The sequence below is a fragment of the Macaca fascicularis genome, chromosome 20 (assembly GCF_037993035.2).
Source record: "Macaca fascicularis isolate 582-1 chromosome 20, T2T-MFA8v1.1".
Classification (NCBI taxonomy): domain Eukaryota; kingdom Metazoa; phylum Chordata; class Mammalia; order Primates; family Cercopithecidae; genus Macaca; species Macaca fascicularis.
Window position 1 is genome coordinate 69,488,625 of NC_088394.1, and position 20,563 is coordinate 69,509,187.

Here is a 20,563-nt window from a genome sequence, read left to right on the forward strand (position 1 = left end):
GTAGACAACGGCGGAAGAGGTTGGGGAATGTCTTCTAAATGTCTTGCCTGTGGAGCGGTGTCTGCTGAGAGACTCCAGCAGGCAGTCAGGAGGCCCCCACTGAGGGCTGGTGTTTCCTTCTCAGGCAGAGAAGCCAGGGAGACTGTGCAGATCATCAACAAGGAGGAGCAGGGGTTCGATTTTTCCTTCCAGGACAACTCCCGCTATTCTGAAGGTTTCAACAACAGCCTGCTTGTATGTCCCATGGAAGGCTGGATCCCACCACTGTCCAGGTAAACAAAAATAAAGGTCTCATTTTGTTTGCATCCTCCCGACATATCCAGGTCCCCAAGCCTGCCAGTGCTTACAGTGCCCTGTTTATATAATTGCTTTCAACGCTAAGATTAGATCATAACAATTCCATCTCCATCCTACTTACTCCCTGATACCTGTTTTCCTGATGAATATGGAGCATTGAGAATTCTAAGCCCTTTCTCTCAATATTTTCTCTTTGTATTCTTTTCCTTGCTATATTCACTGTATATGTGAATCCACAGTACAATATTCAGGCTTGCCTGGCAAATCTCTTTTTCAATTAAACTTTTAATTTTCAGGCCAGGTGTGGTGGCTTATGCCTATAATCCCAGCACTTTGGGAGGCTGAGGCAGACGAATCACTTGAGGTTGGGAGTTTGAGACCTGCCTGGCCAACATGGCAAAACCCCATTTCTATTAAAAATACAATAATTAAGGCTGAGGCAGGTGGATCATTTGAGGTCAGGAGTTCCAGACCAGCCTGGCCAACATGGTAAAACCCCGTCTCTACTTAAAATACCAAAATTAGCCAGGCATGTTGGCAGGTGCCTGTAATCCCAGCTACTCTAGAGACTGAGGCAGGAGAATCGCTTGAACCCGGGAGTCATAGGTTGCAATGAGCTAAGATTGCGCCACTGCACTCTGGCTAGGGTGACAAGAGCGAAACTCCCTCTCAAAAAATAAATAAACAAATACAATAAATAGCCAGGTGTGGCACACACCTGTAATCCCAGCTACTTGGGAAGCTGAGGCATGAGAATCACTTGAACCCAGGAGATACAGGTTGCAGTGAGCTGAGATTGCACCACTGCACTCCAGCCTGGGCAATGGAGTGAGACTTTGTCTCAAAAAATAATAATAAAATTTAAAAATTTGAAATAATTGTAAATTCACATGTAGTTGTAAGAAATAATACAAAGACTGCCGGGCGCAGTGGCTTACACCTGTAATCCCAGCACTTTGGGAGGCCAAGGTGGATGGATCACCTGAGGTCCGGAGTTCGAGACCAGCCTGGCCAACATGGTGAAACCCCATGTCTACTAAAAATACAAACATTAGCTGGGTGTGGTGGCCCATGCCTGTAATCCCAGCTACTCTGGAGGCTGAGGCAGGAGAATCGCTTGAACCTGGGAGGCGGAGGTTGCAGTGAGACAAGATTACCTCACTGCACTCCAGAGCAAGACTTTGTCTCAAAAAAAAAAGAAAGAAAGAAAGAAAAAAAGAACAAATAATACAAAGATATCTCTGTACTGTTTACCAAATTTCTTCCAAGGGTGACATCTTGCAAAGCTTCAGTAAAATGTCACAACCTGGTATTGACATTGACAGAGTCAAGACACAGAACAGATCCCTCACCACGAGGATGCCTCGTGTGACCCTTTTGTTGCCACACCCTTTTCCCTTCCCCCAAGCAACACCTCCTCACCCTCTGGAATCCAATACTTTCCTCTATGTCTATCATTTTTTCATTTCAGGAATGTTGTATTCACAGACACATACATTCCTTTTGTGATTGGCTTTTTTCACTCATAATTCTCTGGACATACATCCAGGTAGTTTTGAGAGTTTCTTCGTTTTTGTGACTACCATTCCATAGTAGGGATGCACCACAGTTAGTTTATTCACCCACTGGAGGACATCTGGATTGTTCCCAGTTTGGGCTGTTATGAATAAAGCTTCTATAAACTTTCATGTACAGATTTTTGTGTATCTTCATGTCACTGGGGAAAATGAGCAAGAGTGCAATTAATGGACATATGATAATGGCATGTTTCCAGAAAAAAAAGAAAAGAAAAGAAAAAACTGCCAAAATGCTTTCCAGACTGTCTGAACCATTTTACATTCCACCAGCTATCTCTGAATGTTCTAGAGTCTCTACAACATCACCAAAATTTGGTGTTGTCACAATTTTTTTGTTATTATTTTTAGATAGTGTCTCGCTCTGTTGCCCAGGCTGGAGTGCAGTGGTGTGATCTTGGCTCACTGCAACCCCCGCCTCCCAGGTTCAAGCAATTATCTTGCCCCCGCCTCCCAAGTAGCTAGGACTATAGGCACGCACCACCATGGCCAGCTAATTTTTTTTGTATTTTTAGTAGAGACAGGGTTTCACCATGATAGCCAGGCTGGACTCAAGCTCCTGACCTCAAGTGATCCACCCGCCTTGGCTTCCCAAAGTGCTGGGATTACAGGAATGAGCCACCGCACCCGGCAACAATTTTTTATTTTAGCTTTCCTAATAGGTGTGTAGTGATATCTCATTGTAGTTTTAATTAGCATTTCCTAATGACTAATAATGTTGGGCATCTTTACATGTGCTTATTTTCCATATGCCTGTTGTCAGGCCTGAGGGCCTCATCCATCGTTGTCAAGGGGAGTACTAACCTTCTCTCCTTTCATACAACACATATGTGCTTATTTTCCTTCTCTGGATCCTCCTCAGTGAAATGTCTCCTCATGTCTCTTGCCAGTTTCCTGCTCAGCCTATTTGTTTTTTATTGTTGAGTTTTGAGAGTTCTTTACATGTTTAGGTAGTGCTGCCTTGGGGGATACATGGTCTGCAAATATTTTCTCCCAATCTGTAGTTTGTCTTTTCCTCTTCTTAACAAGGTCATTCACAAAGCAAAACCTTTTATTCTTGATGAAGTCCAAATTATCTATTTGTCCTTTTATGGACTGTCCTTTTAGTGTTTGTTCTGTATCTCTGAATAGCCCTAGATTCAGAAAATGTTCTTCCATTATTTTTTCCATAAGTTGCATGGCTTTAAATTTCAGGTTGTAACCCCTATTTTATTAACTTATAAGGTATGAGACTTCGGTCAAAGCTTTGTGGGTTTTTTTCAACTTTTATTTTAGATTCAAGGGATATGCATACAGGTTTTCTACTGGATTTACTGTATAGGTTTGGGGTACACATGGTCCCATCACCCAGGTACTGAGCTTAGTACCCAATCATTAGTTTTTCAACTCTTGCCTCCCTTCCTCCCCTCCCCCTAATAATCCCCAGCTTCTATTGTTGCCATCTTTATATCCATGCATACCTGATGTTTACCTCCAACTTATAAATAAGAACATGAGGTATTTGGTTTTCTGTTCCTATGTTAATTCGCTTAGGATAATGGCCTCCAGCTGCATCCATGTTGCAGCAAAGAATGACCTCATTCTTTTTGTGGCTGTGTAGTATTCTACGGTGTATATGTACCACATTTTCTTTATCCACTCGACAGTTGATGGGCACCTAGATTGAGTCCATGTCTTTGCTATTGTGAATAGTGGTGCAATGACCATGAGAGTGCATGTGTCTTTTTGGTAGAATGACTTTGGGTTTTTTGGTTTTTTGGTTTTGTTTTGTTTTTTGTAATGAGATTGCTGTGTTGAATGATAGTTCTGTTTTAAGTTCTTAGAGAAATCTCCAAACTGCTTTCCACGGTGGCAGAAAGATTTTAAATTCCCACCAATAGTGTATAAGCATTCCCTTTTCTGCAGCCTCGCCAGGATCTGTTGTTTTTTACTTCTTAATCATAGCCATTCTGACTGGTATGAGATGTTATCTCATTGTGGTTTTGACTTGCATTTCTCTGATGATTAGTAATGTGAAGCATTTCTTTATGTTTGTTGGCCACTTTTCTGTTTCCTTTTGAGAAGTGTCTATTCATGTCTTTTGCCCATTTTTTAATGGGGTTACTTGTTTTTTGCTTGTTCAATTGTTTAAGTTCTTTAGAGACTGTGGATGTTAGACCTGTGTCAGATGCATAGTTTCCGAATAATTCCTCCCATTCTGTAGGTTGCATTTTTTTCTCTGTTTATGGCTTCTTTTTCTATGCAGAAACTTTCTTCCTTTCTTTTTTTTTTTTTTTTTTTTTTGTGGGATTAATTGGGTCCCACTTGTCAATTTTTGTTTTTATTGCAAGTACTTTTGAGGACTCAGTCATAAATTCTTTCCCAAGGCTGATGTCTACAATGGTGTTTCCTAGATTTTCTTCTAGTATTCTTACAGTTTGAGGTCTTACATCTAAATCTTTGATCCATCTTGAGTTAATATTTGTATATAGTGAAAAATAAGGGTCCTATTTTATTCTTCTGGCTTATGGCTAGCCAGCTATCCCAGCATCATTTATTGAACAGGGAATCCTTTCCTCGTTGCTTATTTTTGTTGACTTTTTCAAAGATCAGATGATTGTAGGTGTGTAGCTTTATTTCTGGGATCTCTATCTTTTTCCATTGGTTTGTGTGTTTGTTTTTATGCTAATACCGTGCTGTTTTGGTTACTATAGCCACAAATCTTAAAATCTCATCATAATTTCGAGTTATGTTTCCTTTTCCTCATAATGAATCTGCTAATTCAGTAGACTCATATTTTTTAAGGTTTTAACAAATTGGCCTAGTCAGGTAATCTGCTGTTTTGTTCCCCAACCAGGTTCCCAATTGATATTTTCTTCACACCAAAGCAGGAAGGAGATGTGAACTTTAATTTGATCTGCAATGTGAAAAAGAAAGTCCACCCTCTGACATTAAATGTCAAGGCCGAGGGCTACACTATGAATGCAGAGATCAAGTGCAAGGACAGGACAGGCTCCATCACTCTGTTGACTCCCAACCAGACTAACATTGTCAACTTCTATGAGGTAAAGGTGTAAGAACACCTTGCTATCTATCTCAGCTTCCATTCTGACTGGGGAAAGTAGTAAAAATGAATATGAGCTGAGTCATTCTGCTTCAAATGCCAGAGAGATCAGGAAAACAGAAACACTCCAAGAGCAACTCTATCCCCAGAATGTATGTAGATATGATGTGAATGCTTTTCTTATTTTATTTTCAGGGGGGTGGAGAGATGGTGGGGAGAGGAAATAGTGCTTGTGTTAAACATACAGGAACTACCTGTATTTGACTACCAACAAAGGTCTAAGAACTAAATTGCCACTTTCTCTATGAGATATTGAGAGAACCCCAACACTTAGTAGCTCTTGCTGGAATATCTGACTCCATTAAGCTAAAGACAGTCAAATCACCATCGTCATCCACCATCCTTATTTCCCAAAGGATATTTTTCATCAACATGTTACAAATGCTGACCCCAGACAAAGGAACTATGGTTTGCATTCCCTGCTCTGTTCTCTGTCTCCTAGGTGGAGTTAAATGAATGTGTCCAGTGTGAATTCAACTTTATCAACACTGGAAAGTTCACCTTCAGCTTCCAGGCAGAGCTGTGTGGCTCCAAAGCCTTGCTGCAGTACTTGGAATTTTCACCCATCGACAGCACTGTGGATGTAGGGCAGAGTGTACATGCCACCCTGTCTTTTCAACCATTAAAGAAGTGTGTCTTGACAGACCTGGAACTCAGAATCAAGGTGAGTCCATTTAACATTGTCCAAACTCCAAAAGTACTCTCAGCGTGCTGCCTTGGCAGGTTAATTCTCCTGTGTGTTCTTTATCTTCTCCACGTATCCAGAAGCTCCTAGAGGGTAGCTGTGTTGGACACAGCCTCACAATGTCTAGTACAAAGCCTTCATCAATGGTTAGGTGGATGGGGAGTAAGTGTGGATTGAAAAGCAATTATATTGCAATACATTCACCCATTAAAATAAATAAGAGTGATAGGCAGGGCAGGAAAAGAATGTGTACAACATTTTCTAAGATGAATTATTGAATGAAAAGAAAAAAAAACAAAGAATGGTGATGTCATCAGGAATGGCAGAGAAGGACATCCAAAACGCTGCTCTTCAACAGCAATGAGACCACTGGAAAAAATTTTCGAAGTCAACTTTTTCAGAACTCTGAAAATTAATAATAGGCTTTGAACAATTCTAGGAGTACTTACTCAAGAAAAATGGCTGAATACCCATAAAGACAGAGAGTTTTGTGGTATTTTGATTTGCCCTATTCTCTCCCTCTTCCCTCATCCCAGCTCTGCAGTAACCTTGAAAACCAACAAATTCGGCAATCAAAGTGAAAGTCAGCAGTCAATCAGATCCTGGAGGAGGTAGAACAGATTGGAACTCCCCAAAACCCCCATTCTAAAAGAATTGTCACTATTTGAGCTGTCTAGAAGTTCAATGGAAACCCCGCTCACAGGGATAGCTTTTATTTGACCTGACTCCAGGCTTGCTCAAAAACAATCAGTTGTAATTGTTTAACACCGCAGCTGACTGAGGGAGCATTGACCTTAGGGGCAAACAAGAAGTTCATTGAAAAATTTAAAAGGAGAGGCTGGGAAGAAGATATTCATGGGGGGCTCTGAAAAGCTTCAGCATATTCCCTGGAATCTAGACAGCCATGCATGTATAAGATGTGTGTACCTCCAGGCTGTGTTACTGCTCAGGAGAGACCTGAGAAGGCCCTAAGCTCTTACCTCTGACTAACCTTTAGGTCCCGGGAAAGATAAAGCAGAGTTGGCAACTGCCTGCCTGAGTGTCAAAGGCATGTCCTGCCACACACAGCCCCTCAGCAAAAGCTGTTCCAGGCATTTAAGGAAATGGTTCCAGGCATTTAAGGAAATCTCTGTTCAATCATAAACTGACCACTAAACTAACTGAGCAGAAACTTTATTGGCCATGCATAAGTGAGAATATAGACTTTACTGAAAAAGTTACTAAACAAACTAAGAGTTACAACAGTAACCAACCCTGGGGGAGGGGTGATCTGATTTTCAGAGTTGCCACATTTATTTTTTTAAATCTCCAGTTTCCAACTAAAAAATATGAGCCATGAAAAGAAACAAGAAAATATAACTCATATACAGGGAAAAAAGCAAAAAAGCAAAAACATTATCTCTGAGTGAGCCCAGATGTTGGACTTAATAGACAAATACTTGAAATCATCTACTTAAAATATGTTCAAAGAACTATAGGACACCATGTCTAGATAACTAAAGCAAAGAATGAGAGCAATGTCTCACCAAAGAGAGAATATCAATAAACATATAGAAATTATAAAAATATACATTTTGGAGTTGAAAAACATAATAGCTGAAATGAAAAATTCACAACAGGAGCTCAATAGCAGATTTCTTATGGCAAAAGAAAGAATCAGCTGTGGCAGATGGGATAAAATTGTTGAAAAGAAAAAGAAAAAATCAGCAAATTTGAAGATGGAGCAATTGAGATTATCCAATATGAAGAACAAAAAGAAAAAAGAATGAAGAAAAATGAACAGAAATTCAGAGTCCCATAAGAGATTATCAAGCATAGCAATATACATGTAATGGGAATCTCAGAAGGAGAGAAGAAGGAAAATAAGAGAAAGACTATTTCAAGAAATAACACCCTAAAACTTCCCAAATTTAATGAAATCAATTAAATATCCAGAAAGTTCAATAAATTCCAAGCAGGATAAACTCCAAAAAATCCATACCTAGACACATCATTACCAAACTGTTGAAAGACAAAGACACATCATCTGGAAGGCAGAAGGATTAACAGCTGGTTTCTCATTAGAAACTTTGGAGACCTGAAGACAGTGTGATGACATATTCAATGTGCTGAAAGAAAAAAAAGTTATCAACAAAGAATTTTATATCTAGTAAAACTATTTCTAAATAGTTCCCATTATTCTGCCAATTTGGGGGAACTAAACCAGGACACTCTCAGACAAATAAAATCTGAAAGAATTCATCACTAGCAGACTGGCCTATAAGAAATAATAAAGGGAATCCTTCAGACTGAAATGAAAAGACACTAAAGGATAACTCAAATCTACATGAAGAAATATAGAGCACCAGTAAAGGTAACTGCATAGATTATATAAAATCAGTATAAATATATTTTTTTATTTATAACTTTTTCTATCTGATTTAAAAGACAATTGCATATAGCAATAACTATAAATCTGTATTAGTGGGCTTAATGTAAAGATGCAATTTGTGTGGTAATAGCACAAAGAAAGAGGAAGTAACAGAGCTATATAAGAGCAAAGTTTTGCCTATTATTGAAATTAAGTTGTTATTAACTCAAACTAGATTGTTATAAATGTAGATGTTAATTGTAATCTTCCTTGCAATGACTAATACAACAACTCAAAAGAATATAGTAAAACAAATGACAAGGGAACTTAAATGGTACACTAGAAAATATCTATTTAACACAAAAGAAGGCAGTAATGGAGGAATAGAAGAATAAAAAAGGCATGATTGGCTAGTAATTTTTTTAAAAAGATATAAGATATATAGAAAGCAAATAGAAAAAAGACATAAATTTTACCTTGTCAGTAATTACATTAAATTTAAATGAGTTAAACTCTTCAATAAAAAGATAAAAATTGGCAGAATAATGGGAAAAATCATGATCCAACTATGTGCTGTCTACAAAAGACTCACTTTGGATTCAAAGACACAAATAGATTTAAAGTAAAAGGATAGAAAAATAAATATCCTTTATTTAAATAATAGCCAACAAGAGCTAGAGTACCTATGCTAATGTCAAACAAAATAGACTTATAGACAAAAACTATTCCTAGAGATAAATAAAGACATTTTATAATGATCAAAAATTATTCTTAGAGATAAATAATTTTATAATGATAAAAGGATCACTCCATCAAGAAATCATAGCAATTATAAACATGCATGTAACAAGAGAGTCCCAAAATACATGAAACAAAACAGACAGAATTGAAGGAAGAAATAAACAATTCAACAATCATAGTTGGAGATTTCAATACCTAGTTTTAAACAATGGGTATAACTAGACAGAAGGTCAGCAAGGAAATAAGAAGACTTGAACAGCACTATGAAAGCTCTAGGCCTAACAGACATATACAGAACATTTCATCTAACAACAGGAGAATAGACATTCTTTTCAAGTGAACTTGGAACATTGTCCAGGATTGGCCAGATATTAGGTCATAAAACATACCTCAATAAATTAAAAGGATTGAAATCATGCAAAGTATGTTCTTCAACTACAATGGAAAGAAATTTGGGATGCCCAGCCTAACACATCATCCTTATCAAATCCTCAGGAAGAAGGTGATAGAAAGATGGGGGTAAAACCACTAGAACCTGTCTTCATCTGTTTTGTGCTTCTATAACAGAATACCTGAGACTGGGTAATTTATGATGAATAGAAATGTTTAGGCTCATGGTTCTGGACCCTGGGAAGTCCAATATCAAGTTGCCAGCATCTGGTGAGGGCCTTATGGCTGCATCATAACGTGGCAGATGGCATCACATGATGAAAGGGCAATGGTTGGGGGAAGAAAGGTCGGGGGTGGGACAGGAGGAAGAGAGAGAGAGGAAGAGAGAGAGAGAGCAAGGAGGAGTGAACTTATTCCTGCCATAGCAAACCCACTCCTACGATGATGGCAGAAGTCCATTCATGAGGGCGAGCCCTCATGACCAATCACTTCTTAAAGGTCCCACTTCCCAATACCATCACAATGGCAACTAAATTTCAGCATGAGTTTTGGAGGAGACAAACGTTCAAGCCATGAAAAATTCCAAGGTGTGTCACTGGCCATTGAGAGTTCAGGAAGCTCCAGTGGAACTCAGCAGCAAAGTCACAGCCATCTTCTCTGAGAAAAGCCCAGTTTGTGGCTTCAGAAGGGACCTATTCCTTTTGAGAACTTTTTCAGAACTTACATTTCTTAGAGCAAACAGAAATATAACATGTTACAAGATCTTTCTACTCTGGTTGGCAGAAGAGTTGAAGGTGATAAATTTACATCCTTTTCATTGAATCAGCCACAAAATGTAAACACTTTAAAAGCCTTGGACATTTACCTATGTAACAAACCTGCATATCCTGCACATGTACCCCTGAACTTAAAAGTTGAAAGAAAAGAAAAAGAAAATAAAAGCTTTGAATAAGAAAATGTTTTTAAATTTATAAAGTTGTTTATGATAGCTTGTACCAATGACTGCTGACTTATTCTAATGTTTAAAATGAATGTTTATTCTAATAATGTTTATTCTAATGATGCTTAGAATGAATAATAGATAATTTATTTGAAATCAATTATCAATTTGTGAGAATTCACATTGTGAGGAGTTTGTGAAGAGCAAATTAAGTTCATGTGCCAATGAGTCACATATTACCTTGTGATTGAGAGTCCAGATGATGACCTGTGCTCTTTCCATCTTTCCACTCTTTCGTCCTTGGCATATTAGCCTTGTTCTCCTTCTTGTCATCTCCTGGTCACAAGATGACCATTTTACCTGACGTCCTATGTGTGCATTCAGAATGAAAAGAAAGGGGAAGAGCGTGAAGGCAAAGAACTTCCCCAGCAAGGCTTTGCCTCTTTATTTAAGATAGAACACCCTCTTGTCCTCTTCTGTTTACATCTCAATGACTGGAACTATGTCTGATGGCCATCCTGAGCTTTAAAGGAAGGTGTAAAATGAAGCATTTGCACCTAGGCACATTGGCATCCAATCAGAGTCCTGCTAGGAAGGAAGCAATGGGGAGTGGATGTTGGGTAGTAACTAGCAGTGCCTGGTATGCCCCTGGACCTTCAAGCTGAATCATTGCTGCAAGAGCAAAGTGGGAGGCAATGTAGGGCCTGATTACAGAGGAACTTTTCTTCAATACACAAGCTTCTAACCTACTAAATCAGAATCTCTGGAAATGGCACCCTGAGACCTGTATTAAAGCACCAACTGCTTTCCAGCTTAACCTGAGGACTTAAGAGCCCTCGCCTCCTACTTCTTCTAATTATGATCCCCCTGCCATTTCCTCCCCACAGATCAGCCATGGTCCAACATTTGTGTGCAGCATCTCAGGCTGTGCTGTGAGCCCGGCTATCCATTTCTCCTTTACCAGCTACAACTTTGGGACCTGCTTTATCTATCAAGCTGGGATGCCCCCATACAAACAAACCCTGGTAATTACCAACAAGGAAGAAACACCTATGAGGTAAGCAGGCTTCCCAGAGCCTCCAGATGATTCTGCAACTGCTTGTGGGCCCTACAGACTCCACACAGGTGAAGCCCTGCCAAGACAAAAAAAAAAAAAAATGATTATGGGAAAGAGTCAAACATAAGTGGGTATGAATCCTGGGTCCCTGTCCCCACAAGTAAAACTAATACTTGGATAGCCATGAGCTACCCTGCTAAAAATCTTCTTTGTGAAGTACGTAGAGCAATTCCAAATGATCTAGTGAGAGCTTTTATGACTTCCATTTATTTTCTCATGTGATAGACTTGGAAACTGAGGTTTGAAGAGTTAAAAGGTAAATTTCTCTGGCCAGTGGCTTTGCAGTAAATAGCAGACCTGTACTGAGCCTAAGCTTTCTGATTCAAATCTAGCCTCTCAGCACCATCCCTGTGTGGGATGTTCTAGTCCAAGGTTCTGGGCCCCATTCAAGACCTAATGAGATAGAATCTCTAAGGGCTGGCCCAAAGACCTATGTTTACTCAAATCTGTCTATCAGTACTTTAGAGAATTTTCCATAATGATGAAAATGTTGTATTATTGCATTGTCGAACATGGTGGCCTATAGCTGAATGTGGCTTCAGAGCACTTAAAATGTGGCTAGTGGAACTAAAGAATTGATTTTTTATTTTATTTTAATTAATGTTAATTTTAATAACTGCAAGTGTCTAGTGGCCACCATATTGGATAGCACAGATCTAAGTTCAAATTTTAACTCTTCCCTAGTTGTGTGACCTTGGGCAAATTTTTAAAACTCTCTGCGCCTCTGTCTCCTTGCCTGAAGTGGTAGTCATAATAATACTGTCTATGACCGGGCGCGGTGGCTCACGCCTGTAATCCCAGCACTTTGGGAGGCCAAGGCAGACGGATCACGAGGTCAGGAGACCGAGACCATCCTAGCTAACACAGTAAAACCTCGTCTCTACTAAAAATACAAAAAATTAGCTGGGCATGGTGGCAGGCACCTGTAGTCCCAGCTACTCGGGAGGCTGAGGCAGGAGAATGGCATGAACCCAGGAGGCGGAGCTTGCAGTGAGCCGAGATCATGCCACTGCACTCCAGCCTGGGTGACAGAGCGAGACTCTGTCTCAAAAAAATAATAATAATAATACCATCTGTATAAGACTATTAGGATGATTAAATTAATTCACCTAGGAACAGTGCTTAGAACACTGCCTGGAACATAAGAAATGCCCAATTATTGTTAGTTGCTGCTGCTGCTGCTGTTATTGTTAGTACCCTGAATATTAAATCATAAGTGTGTCATGTAATTTGAAATACTAATTTTAAATCTTATCTATCTATACTCCTTGCATGTTTAATGTAATCTCAGTCTTACTTTGCTTAAGGTATTGAGCTCTATATGTTGGCCTAGCTAGACTCCTTCTCTACAGACTGTAAGGCAGACAAGGAGAGGTTGTAATGGAGAGGCCTAGTGCCTTCCTACCCACGTGTGGAGCAGGGTGGACGTGCTCTTTTAAGACCCCTTCTATTTGAACAATGAGTCATAATAATAGTAGCTCACTTTATGGAATATTTCCTCTGCACCCTATTTAATGACTGTTTCAGTCACTTTATCTCATTTAATCCTCACAATAGCCCTAAGAAATGGTGATCACTACCCCCATTTTGCAGATAAGAAAACAGAGACCCATGTGGGCTACATAACTCTTGTGAGATCCTTTGGGTAATCAGTGATAGAGCCTGGATCCAGACTCCTCTCTGCCTGACTCTAGAACATATACTCCTCCCTACTGTGCTTTGTCACCCAATTACTTCTGGAAGCACTTCCTTCTTATGAGAGGGTACAAAACCCTCATGTATAAAACCATGAGATGCATGATCAAGAAATGGAGAATCAGGCTGGGCGCCATGGCTCACGCCTGTAATCCCAGCACTTTGGGAGGCCGAGGTGGGTGGATCACCTGAGGTCAGAAGTTCAAGACCAGCCTGGCCAACATGGTGAAACCCCGTCTCTACTAAAAATACAAAAATTAGTTGGGCACAGTGGCACACACCTATAATCCCAGCTACTCAGGAGGCGGAGGCAGGAGAATCGTTTGAACCTGGGAGGCAGAGGTTGCAGTGAGTTGAGATCATGCCACTGCATTCCAGCCTGGGTGACAGAGTGAGACTCTGTCTCCAAAAAAAAAAAGAAAAAAAGAAAGAAATAGAGAACTGTTAGTGAAGAATATTGGGCAAAGGGTGATGAGCCTTGAGTTTGAAACCCAGTTCAGCCAGGGTCTCAGGATGTGACTTGGAGCAACTTGGTTGTGCCTAAGAGAGTGTGGGCTGGGTCATTGCTAACCTCCCTTCCAGCTCTTAAATGACTTATGTGACTCTAGGACAGCAGGGCAGGAAACCCATCAGTATCCAGCCCAAAGAGACAAGGAGATGGCATCTGCCCCTCTGGGTCAGACTTCTTGGAGCTTACGCCTGTTCGTCTTGATTTTCTGCAGCATAGATTGTCTGTACACCAACACCACTCATCTCGAGGTGAACTGCCGTGTTGATGTGGTAAAGCCAGGAAACACACTGGAGATTCCGATAACTTTTTATCCTCGAGAAAGTATCAACTATCAAGAACTCATCCCCTTTGAAATCAATGGGCTCTCACAACAAACGGTCGAAATCAAAGGGAAGGGTACTGAAATGAAGGTAACAGACAGTCGGGAGGCCTTCAGGTGTGGCACCCTCCTTTCTACCCTTCTCAACCTTCTTTGCCCCCCAGAACCCCTTCCCCCCTCCAGCCGCTCTGCTTCTCTGCCCCAGGCTGCTCTGTTGGAGGTCAGCCAGTCCCACTGAGATGATGTTCCTAATAACACAAAGGGGCAAATCGTCAGATCAGACTCACTGAGTCATAGATCTTATTCAATACCATACTTTACTGTATCAAAGGAGACAGGTAATCACAGACACTAGAGAAATATTCTTTTTCTTGGAGAAATTTGAGACTTTCAGACTCAGTACCCCAAGTATATCCTTTTCCTTCTGCATCAGTGCATGTTTGTTTTCAGGTTTAATAAATAACGTTTTTAAGCAATGTACACAGACATGTGTTTCAGTGATGGAACATCTTTCCTTAACACCGCATTGATTAGCATTCTCCAGCCAGCCACAGATCCCTGGATATTTGGTTCAAGGCATTCCTTTTACCCAGGCACTCTGGATAGAAAGGGAATGGTCATATTCTGCTGCTCATTCATTTCCTTCTCATATCTAGTAAACATGTAAGGTGCTTGTCTGGTGGGATTATCTGTACTGTAATAGAAGGTTTTGCAAGACTGAAATCTTTACAAGACTTTCAAGAATGCATAGCATATTTCGGCAACCAGGGGAGGGATGTATTCCCAGCAGCCTTCCCATCAAGCCATAGGAGCAACAGGACATTGCCAACTCATGTGTCTAGACCCAAGCCAGAGACAAGGTCTCTTCTGATGCCATTGATTCATTCATTTGCCTATTGGTCTTTCACTTGTTTATTTAGCACCCATTATGTATTGGATATTTTGGGAAGATGCAGAAGTGACTTACACATGTTCTTAGACATCCAAGAGCTCATGACTAGTGGGAGAGACTCTCTTGCCTTTTTAAACAAAATAGAAACATGTGGCTGGGTTTAAAGATAGTTGAGTGGAGGGGTGCAGTTTAGTGACTGACCACATGACAGTAACCAGGGGGTGCTGCCCATTGTGGGTCAGGGCCATTCTGCAGAGCAGGCTCAGCCTGGCCTTGGCCTGACCCAGGCACCATTTTAATCAGTGTCTTACCTAAGGACTTGGAAGCATAACTACTTTTCTCTGCCTCTATTGCTGCTGTTCTAATCCAACAACCATCATCTCTCCCTCCTGCTTTCTTTCTTGCCCTCTTCAAGCCCATTCTCCATAAAGGAGCCAGAGCTCTCTCACAAACACTCCATACTTCACTGACTTCCCATTGCTCCCAGAATGAAGCCCCGTCTCCCACTTCTCACTCAGCAATGGCCTACAAGGCCTTGCAAGACCTGACCACCTCTCTAAAGTTGTCTTCTCAGGTCCTAGCTCCCAGCCTCAGGCCTTGACTGGGCCACTCCCTCTGGCTCAGGGCCTGGCCACAGGTTGTCTCCCTGCCTTAGGTTGTTCCCCAATTCCACACTCACTCTGGCTGAAATTGACTAGCTCATACCTTTCTTTAGCTCTCAATGTACACATGCCATCTTCAGAAAGGCCCCCTGAGCCCCCTAGTCTAGTTTCAGCCCCCTGTAATATGCTCTCAAGGTGCCCTGAGATTTTCCTACGTATATTTTAACCCAGTTGTACTTGTATAATTGTGTGATGAGTAGTTCAGTGGGTACTTTAGGCACTTAAATGCTTATTGAGCAGGGAAATGCCCACCCAATATGAAGAAGTGAGGGCACAGAAAGAGAAGGAACCACCCTTGCCTCACCAGAGAAGACATATAATGTTTATTTTTCTCTTTAACTAATGAACTCTTCTTCCTACTCTTTCTTGTCCTACAGATTTTAGTCCTAGATCCACCCAACAGGATTGTGAAGTTGGGAGCTGTCCTACCAGGGCAGGTTGTGAAAAGAACAGTTTCCATCATGAACAACAGCCTGGCCCAGCTCACATTTAACCAGTCCATTCTGTTCTCAATTCCAGAACTCCAGGAACCCAAGGTTGGTGCTCAGAGGGGCTCCTAGGGGCCCCTTCATGCTCCCTGATGATGAGGATGGCCATGCTGGCAACACAAGCAGCTCACATTTCTTGTGCATCTGTAACGTGCCAGACCATTCTAAGAGCCTTCCCTGTGCTCCGTCTGTTCATTTTCACAAAAACAGTATAGGGCCTTACACGGTGCACTAGTCCCATACTGTTTTTGTGAAAATGAACATTATTTTCATTTTGCATTTTCATTTCGTTTTCCATGTCATTCATTGTCATTTGTTTATTTACATCTCCATTGTGTAGACAGGCCAGTTCTCTATTTTTGTTCATTTCAGGTGTTTCTCCTTAAGCCTTTGTGTGCATCCATGACTCTGTGCTTAAGATACATTCCTACACTGGGCTCAGTGGCTCACACCTGTAATCCCAACACTTTGGAAGGCCAAGGCAGGTGGATCACAAGGTCAGGAGTCCAAGACTAGCCTGGCCAAGATAGTGAAACCCTGTCTCTACTAAAAATACAAAAAATTAGCCAGGCATGGTGATGGGTGCCTGTAATTCCAGCTATTCGGGAGGCTGAGACGGAGAACTGCTCGAACCCAGGAGGTGGAAGTTGCAGTGAGCTGAGATCACACCATGGCACTTCAGCCTGGACAACAGAGCAAGACTCCATCTCAAAAAGAAAGAAAAAAAAAATATATACACACACACACACACACACACACATATATATATATATATATATATATTCCCCCCCCCCACACACACACACACACACCTTCCTGGAAGTGGACTTATTGTGTCAAAAGGGAAAGTGTGTTTCAATATGCATGGCCAGTCTGCTCCCTGAAAGATTATCTCACTTTGCACAGCCACCAGCAGTGAGAGAAAAGCATGTTTATTGTCAAGTCTACTTCCTCAAGTTCCCTGAACATAGAAGCTACCAGTCCTGGCTGCTAGCTACTCATCTTACAGTCATTAGTCTTTGCATGACCCTTGGAAATGCACCAGATATGTTTGATTCCAAGACCAGACTGCATCCATTCCTTCATGCAGTTCATTCTTACACTTACTCAGTAATACATGCTAGGTGTTAGGAATAAAAGGTGAATATGACATAGACCTTGGTCTGGTGGAGATCTCAGTCCTTGAGGGTCACAGACATATAAATAGCCCCAGGGCAGCACAGAATCTACAGAGGCAGAGTGTGAATCAGGATCAGGGCTGCTCAGAGGAGGGTTTGGGGGATGACAGAAGGCTTCCCGTGGAGAGGGGCCTGTACTGAACTTTACAGTGTGAAGAGGTGTCCCTCGACAGGTTAGGAAGGGGCGTTCCTCGTGGGCAAAGGTATATACACTTGAAAACTAGATAGAACTCCATATGGAAAGAGCACTGTGGGCCATCTGGGGATTGCAGGGTACAGAGAAACTGGCTGTGAGAGGCCAGCCAAGGTAAGAGACCCTGTGGGCGTCTCATTCCAGTACCCCATGTTCCCTACTTTGCCATCCGGGCAAGATGGGGAAGACTTGTTGCTTCTCTTTCCTTAGTAATCCAAATTAAAGTCCTTGGTTCCAGCATGTCAGGGTCCCTAATAGTTTGGCCATACCAAGTCTGCCTCTTCAGCAGGTCAGATTAAAGCTGCCAGAGTGCCCCATGCTGGCGCCAACACCCTGAGGCTAGCTTCCCACATCATGTTGGAGAAGTCTCTAAGGTGACTTTCCTGTCACAGCTCCGCAGCCCATCATCTCACTCCCTGCTGCCACCGTCCACTCACTGGTGACTGCTCAGTCCTCTGTACCAAAGAGAGCTTCCGGATGAAAAGGGAATTGACCTCCTTAAAGCTGACTTGGATTTGATTTTTACCAGAACTAGAGGGAAGAGAAAGCTGAACAAATTCGTACAGTGGTCCTTGATTTTAGAATACATGAGTCACCTGGGGAACTTTTGAATATGCAGATTCCAGGCCCCCCCACCCCTGCCCTGACCAGAGACTCTGATTCAGTTGGTCTGGGGCAGGATCCAGGAATCTGCTGTTTTTTGTTTTTTTTTTTTTTTGCTTTTTTTTTTTTTTTGCTTTTTTTGTTTGTTTGTTTGAGTTGGAGTTTCACTTTGTCGCCCAGGCTGGAGTGCAATGGTGCGATCTCAGCTCACTGCAATCTCCACCTCCCGGGTTCAAGCAATTCTCCTGCCTCAGCCTCCTGAGTAGCTGGGATTACAGGCATGCACCACAAAGCCCGGCTAATTTTTGTATTTTTAGAAGAGATGGGTTTTCGCCATGTTGGCCAGGCTGTTGTCGAGCTCCTGACCTCAAGTGATCCACCCGCCTTGGCCTCCCAAAGTGCTGGGATTAGAGGCATGAGCCACGGCACCCAGCCAGAATCTGCATTTTAACAACCACACAGGGAAACTGAGGCAGGGAATACTCCTTGAGAAATGCCAGAGCTCTAAGTGTTTCTTATTTCCCATTACTATTTCCTTTATCAGGGAGGAGGAAGAAAGAAGGAAATGCACAAAGTAAGTTAGGAAAGAGTCAGGAAAGGGAAATGATATTAATCTTCAACATAGAGTAAGTCGCAGAAAGTTTAAGTAATTTACCAAAGCATACACAGCTGATGGGAGAGCAGGAGCGAGATCTGACCCCTGTTCCAATCCCAGCAGCAAGACCTCTGGGAACTAAAGCCTTAGGGGCCTCCCACCCTCAGCTGCTGACTCTGGGTGCTGTTTTATTCAGGTCCTCACCTTGGTGCCCTTCCACAACATCACACTGAAGCCCAGAGAAGTCTGCAAACTGGAAGTCAGCTTTGCCCCGAAGAAGCGTGTCCCTCCCTTCTCTGAGGAAGTGTTCATGGAATGCATGGGGCTCCTGCGCCCCCTCTTCCTCCTTAGCGGCTGCTGCCAGGCCCTGGAGATCTCGCTGGACCAGGAACATATTCCCTTCGGACCTGTGGTGTATCAGACACAAGCCACGCGTCGCATCCTCATGTTGAACACAGGCGACGTGGGTGCCAGGTAGGGGAGCGGTGCCTCCCACCCGAAGGCTGCAGCAGAGGCCCCTGTCCCTGTACCTGCCCTGGACTTGTTCTGTAAGAGCAGTCGCTTTTTACTTCTGTCCTCTCCCTTCTACGTCCCCCTGCTTCCCTCAAGATGTGACAGCAGTGGCCTCACTGGGGTGATTGCTGCTACTATGATTACTACAATTGAGATAACAGAAGATATTTTCTCAATGCCTGTTTCATGCCTTGACATGGCACACGTCATAATCCAACTACGGTTCTATGAGACCAAGGCTGCTACCAACGCATTTCACAGATAAGCGAGGGCCCAACCACAGAGGGGCCATGGGATACCAGTGCCACCCAGAACAGAGGCAACTCTCACAGGAAGGGATTGTCGCCACCATCCAGGATCTGAACCAAGAGGCAGGGCAGGGGACAGTTAAGGCCACAGTCCCAGAAGGGTTTCTGTTCTAGCCCAGCCGCTTCCTAGCTGTGTGACCTTAAGTACGCAACACATGTGTATGCGTGTTGATACCTATGTTCCCTGATGTGTCACTCGTGGATAATAAGATGCAGCCACTTCCTGCCCTTGGCTCAGCTCTGCAAGGGAGTGAAGTCCACCTACCCAGGGAGTGACCTTGACCCACCTTCCCCAGTGCTTCTGCTCTGTCCGGCAGATATTTCTCCTCCTAGGTCTAGGATAGACTCAGGGAGATGAACCTCACAGCCCAGGCAGAGTTTCTTGTTCTCAGTAGCATTGAGGACACCGTTACAACATCCATAAACTCTCTTTCTTGTCTTCTTTTGTCTTGGAAAAGGTTTAAATGGGACGTCAAAAAATTTGAGCCTAATTTCTCCATTAGCCCAGAAGAAGGCTATATTACCTCAGGCATGGAGGTTTCTTTCGAAGTGACCTACCATCCCACCGAGATGGGAAAGGAGAGCCTTTGTAAAAACATTCTCTGCTTCATCCAGGGAGGCAGTCCTCTGAGCCTAACCCTGTCTGGAGTCTGCGTGGGACCACCTTCAATAAAAGAGGTTAGTAGGTGCTGCCCGGGGTGGCCCCGTGGCAGGAGTGACCCCAGCAAGTGAACTCAGCTGGGCCTCCTTCAAACATGCAGGCCTGCCCCCTCCCTCCACGAGGCCTGCGAATACATCGTTTCCACTGCTGGAATATTCATTCTCCCCTCTTCATTTGGTTTATTCCTTTCCATTCTTCAGCTCTCATCTGAAGCATTACATTCTCTAGGAAGCCTGCTTTGACATCACTGGCTAGGTCAAATTCCAAGATCTATGAGTAAAGCATTAACACCTTTCTCCTTTTCTGTGGTTTTAAAACAAAAGGCCTTGGTATATCCCTCTGCTAGCCTTGTTACTGGACACCTAACTGAACCGTCTGCTGTGTTACCTGGCAACACTGCTTATGGGAGAAATGAGACCCAATCTCCCTGTCTGTAATTTTGTTAAACAATGTTATATGAATGGAAACATACAGTATGCTATCAACTTGTATTTATAAGTCTCAGCAGGAACATACACTTTCATTTCTCTTGGATAAAGACCCAGTTGTGGAATGGCTGGGTCATGTGATAGGCAGATGTTTACCTTGGTAAGAAACTGCCAAACTGTTTTCCAAAGCAGTCGTGTCCTTTTGCAATGCCACCAGCAATGTCTGACATCTCCACTTACTTCACATCCTTGTCAACAGTTGATAGTCAGTTTTTTAAATTTCAGCTATCCTAATTGGTATGTAGGGTCTCTCATGGAGG

The 20,563-nt window shown here is 42.4% G+C and overlaps 1 protein-coding gene and 1 pseudogene across 1 annotated transcript in view; one reads left to right on the forward strand and one right to left on the reverse strand.

Annotated features, from left to right (window-relative positions):
* The window catches only part of HYDIN (HYDIN axonemal central pair apparatus protein), a 375,746-nt gene that overhangs the window by 329,644 nt on the left and 25,539 nt on the right, over nt 1–20,563 (forward strand). The window contains exons 72-79 of the mRNA XM_015443164.3: nt 125–272; nt 4,708–4,915; nt 5,417–5,638; nt 10,968–11,137; nt 13,615–13,813; nt 15,654–15,812; nt 18,530–18,807; nt 19,613–19,832. Of these exons, the coding sequence (XP_015298650.3) occupies nt 125–272; nt 4,708–4,915; nt 5,417–5,638; nt 10,968–11,137; nt 13,615–13,813; nt 15,654–15,812; nt 18,530–18,807; nt 19,613–19,832 (1,604 nt within the window). The remainder of the gene's footprint in view (nt 1–124; nt 273–4,707; nt 4,916–5,416; nt 5,639–10,967; nt 11,138–13,614; nt 13,814–15,653; nt 15,813–18,529; nt 18,808–19,612; nt 19,833–20,563) is intronic.
* Nucleotides 2,583–2,697, reverse strand: LOC123570723 (U6atac minor spliceosomal RNA; annotated as a pseudogene).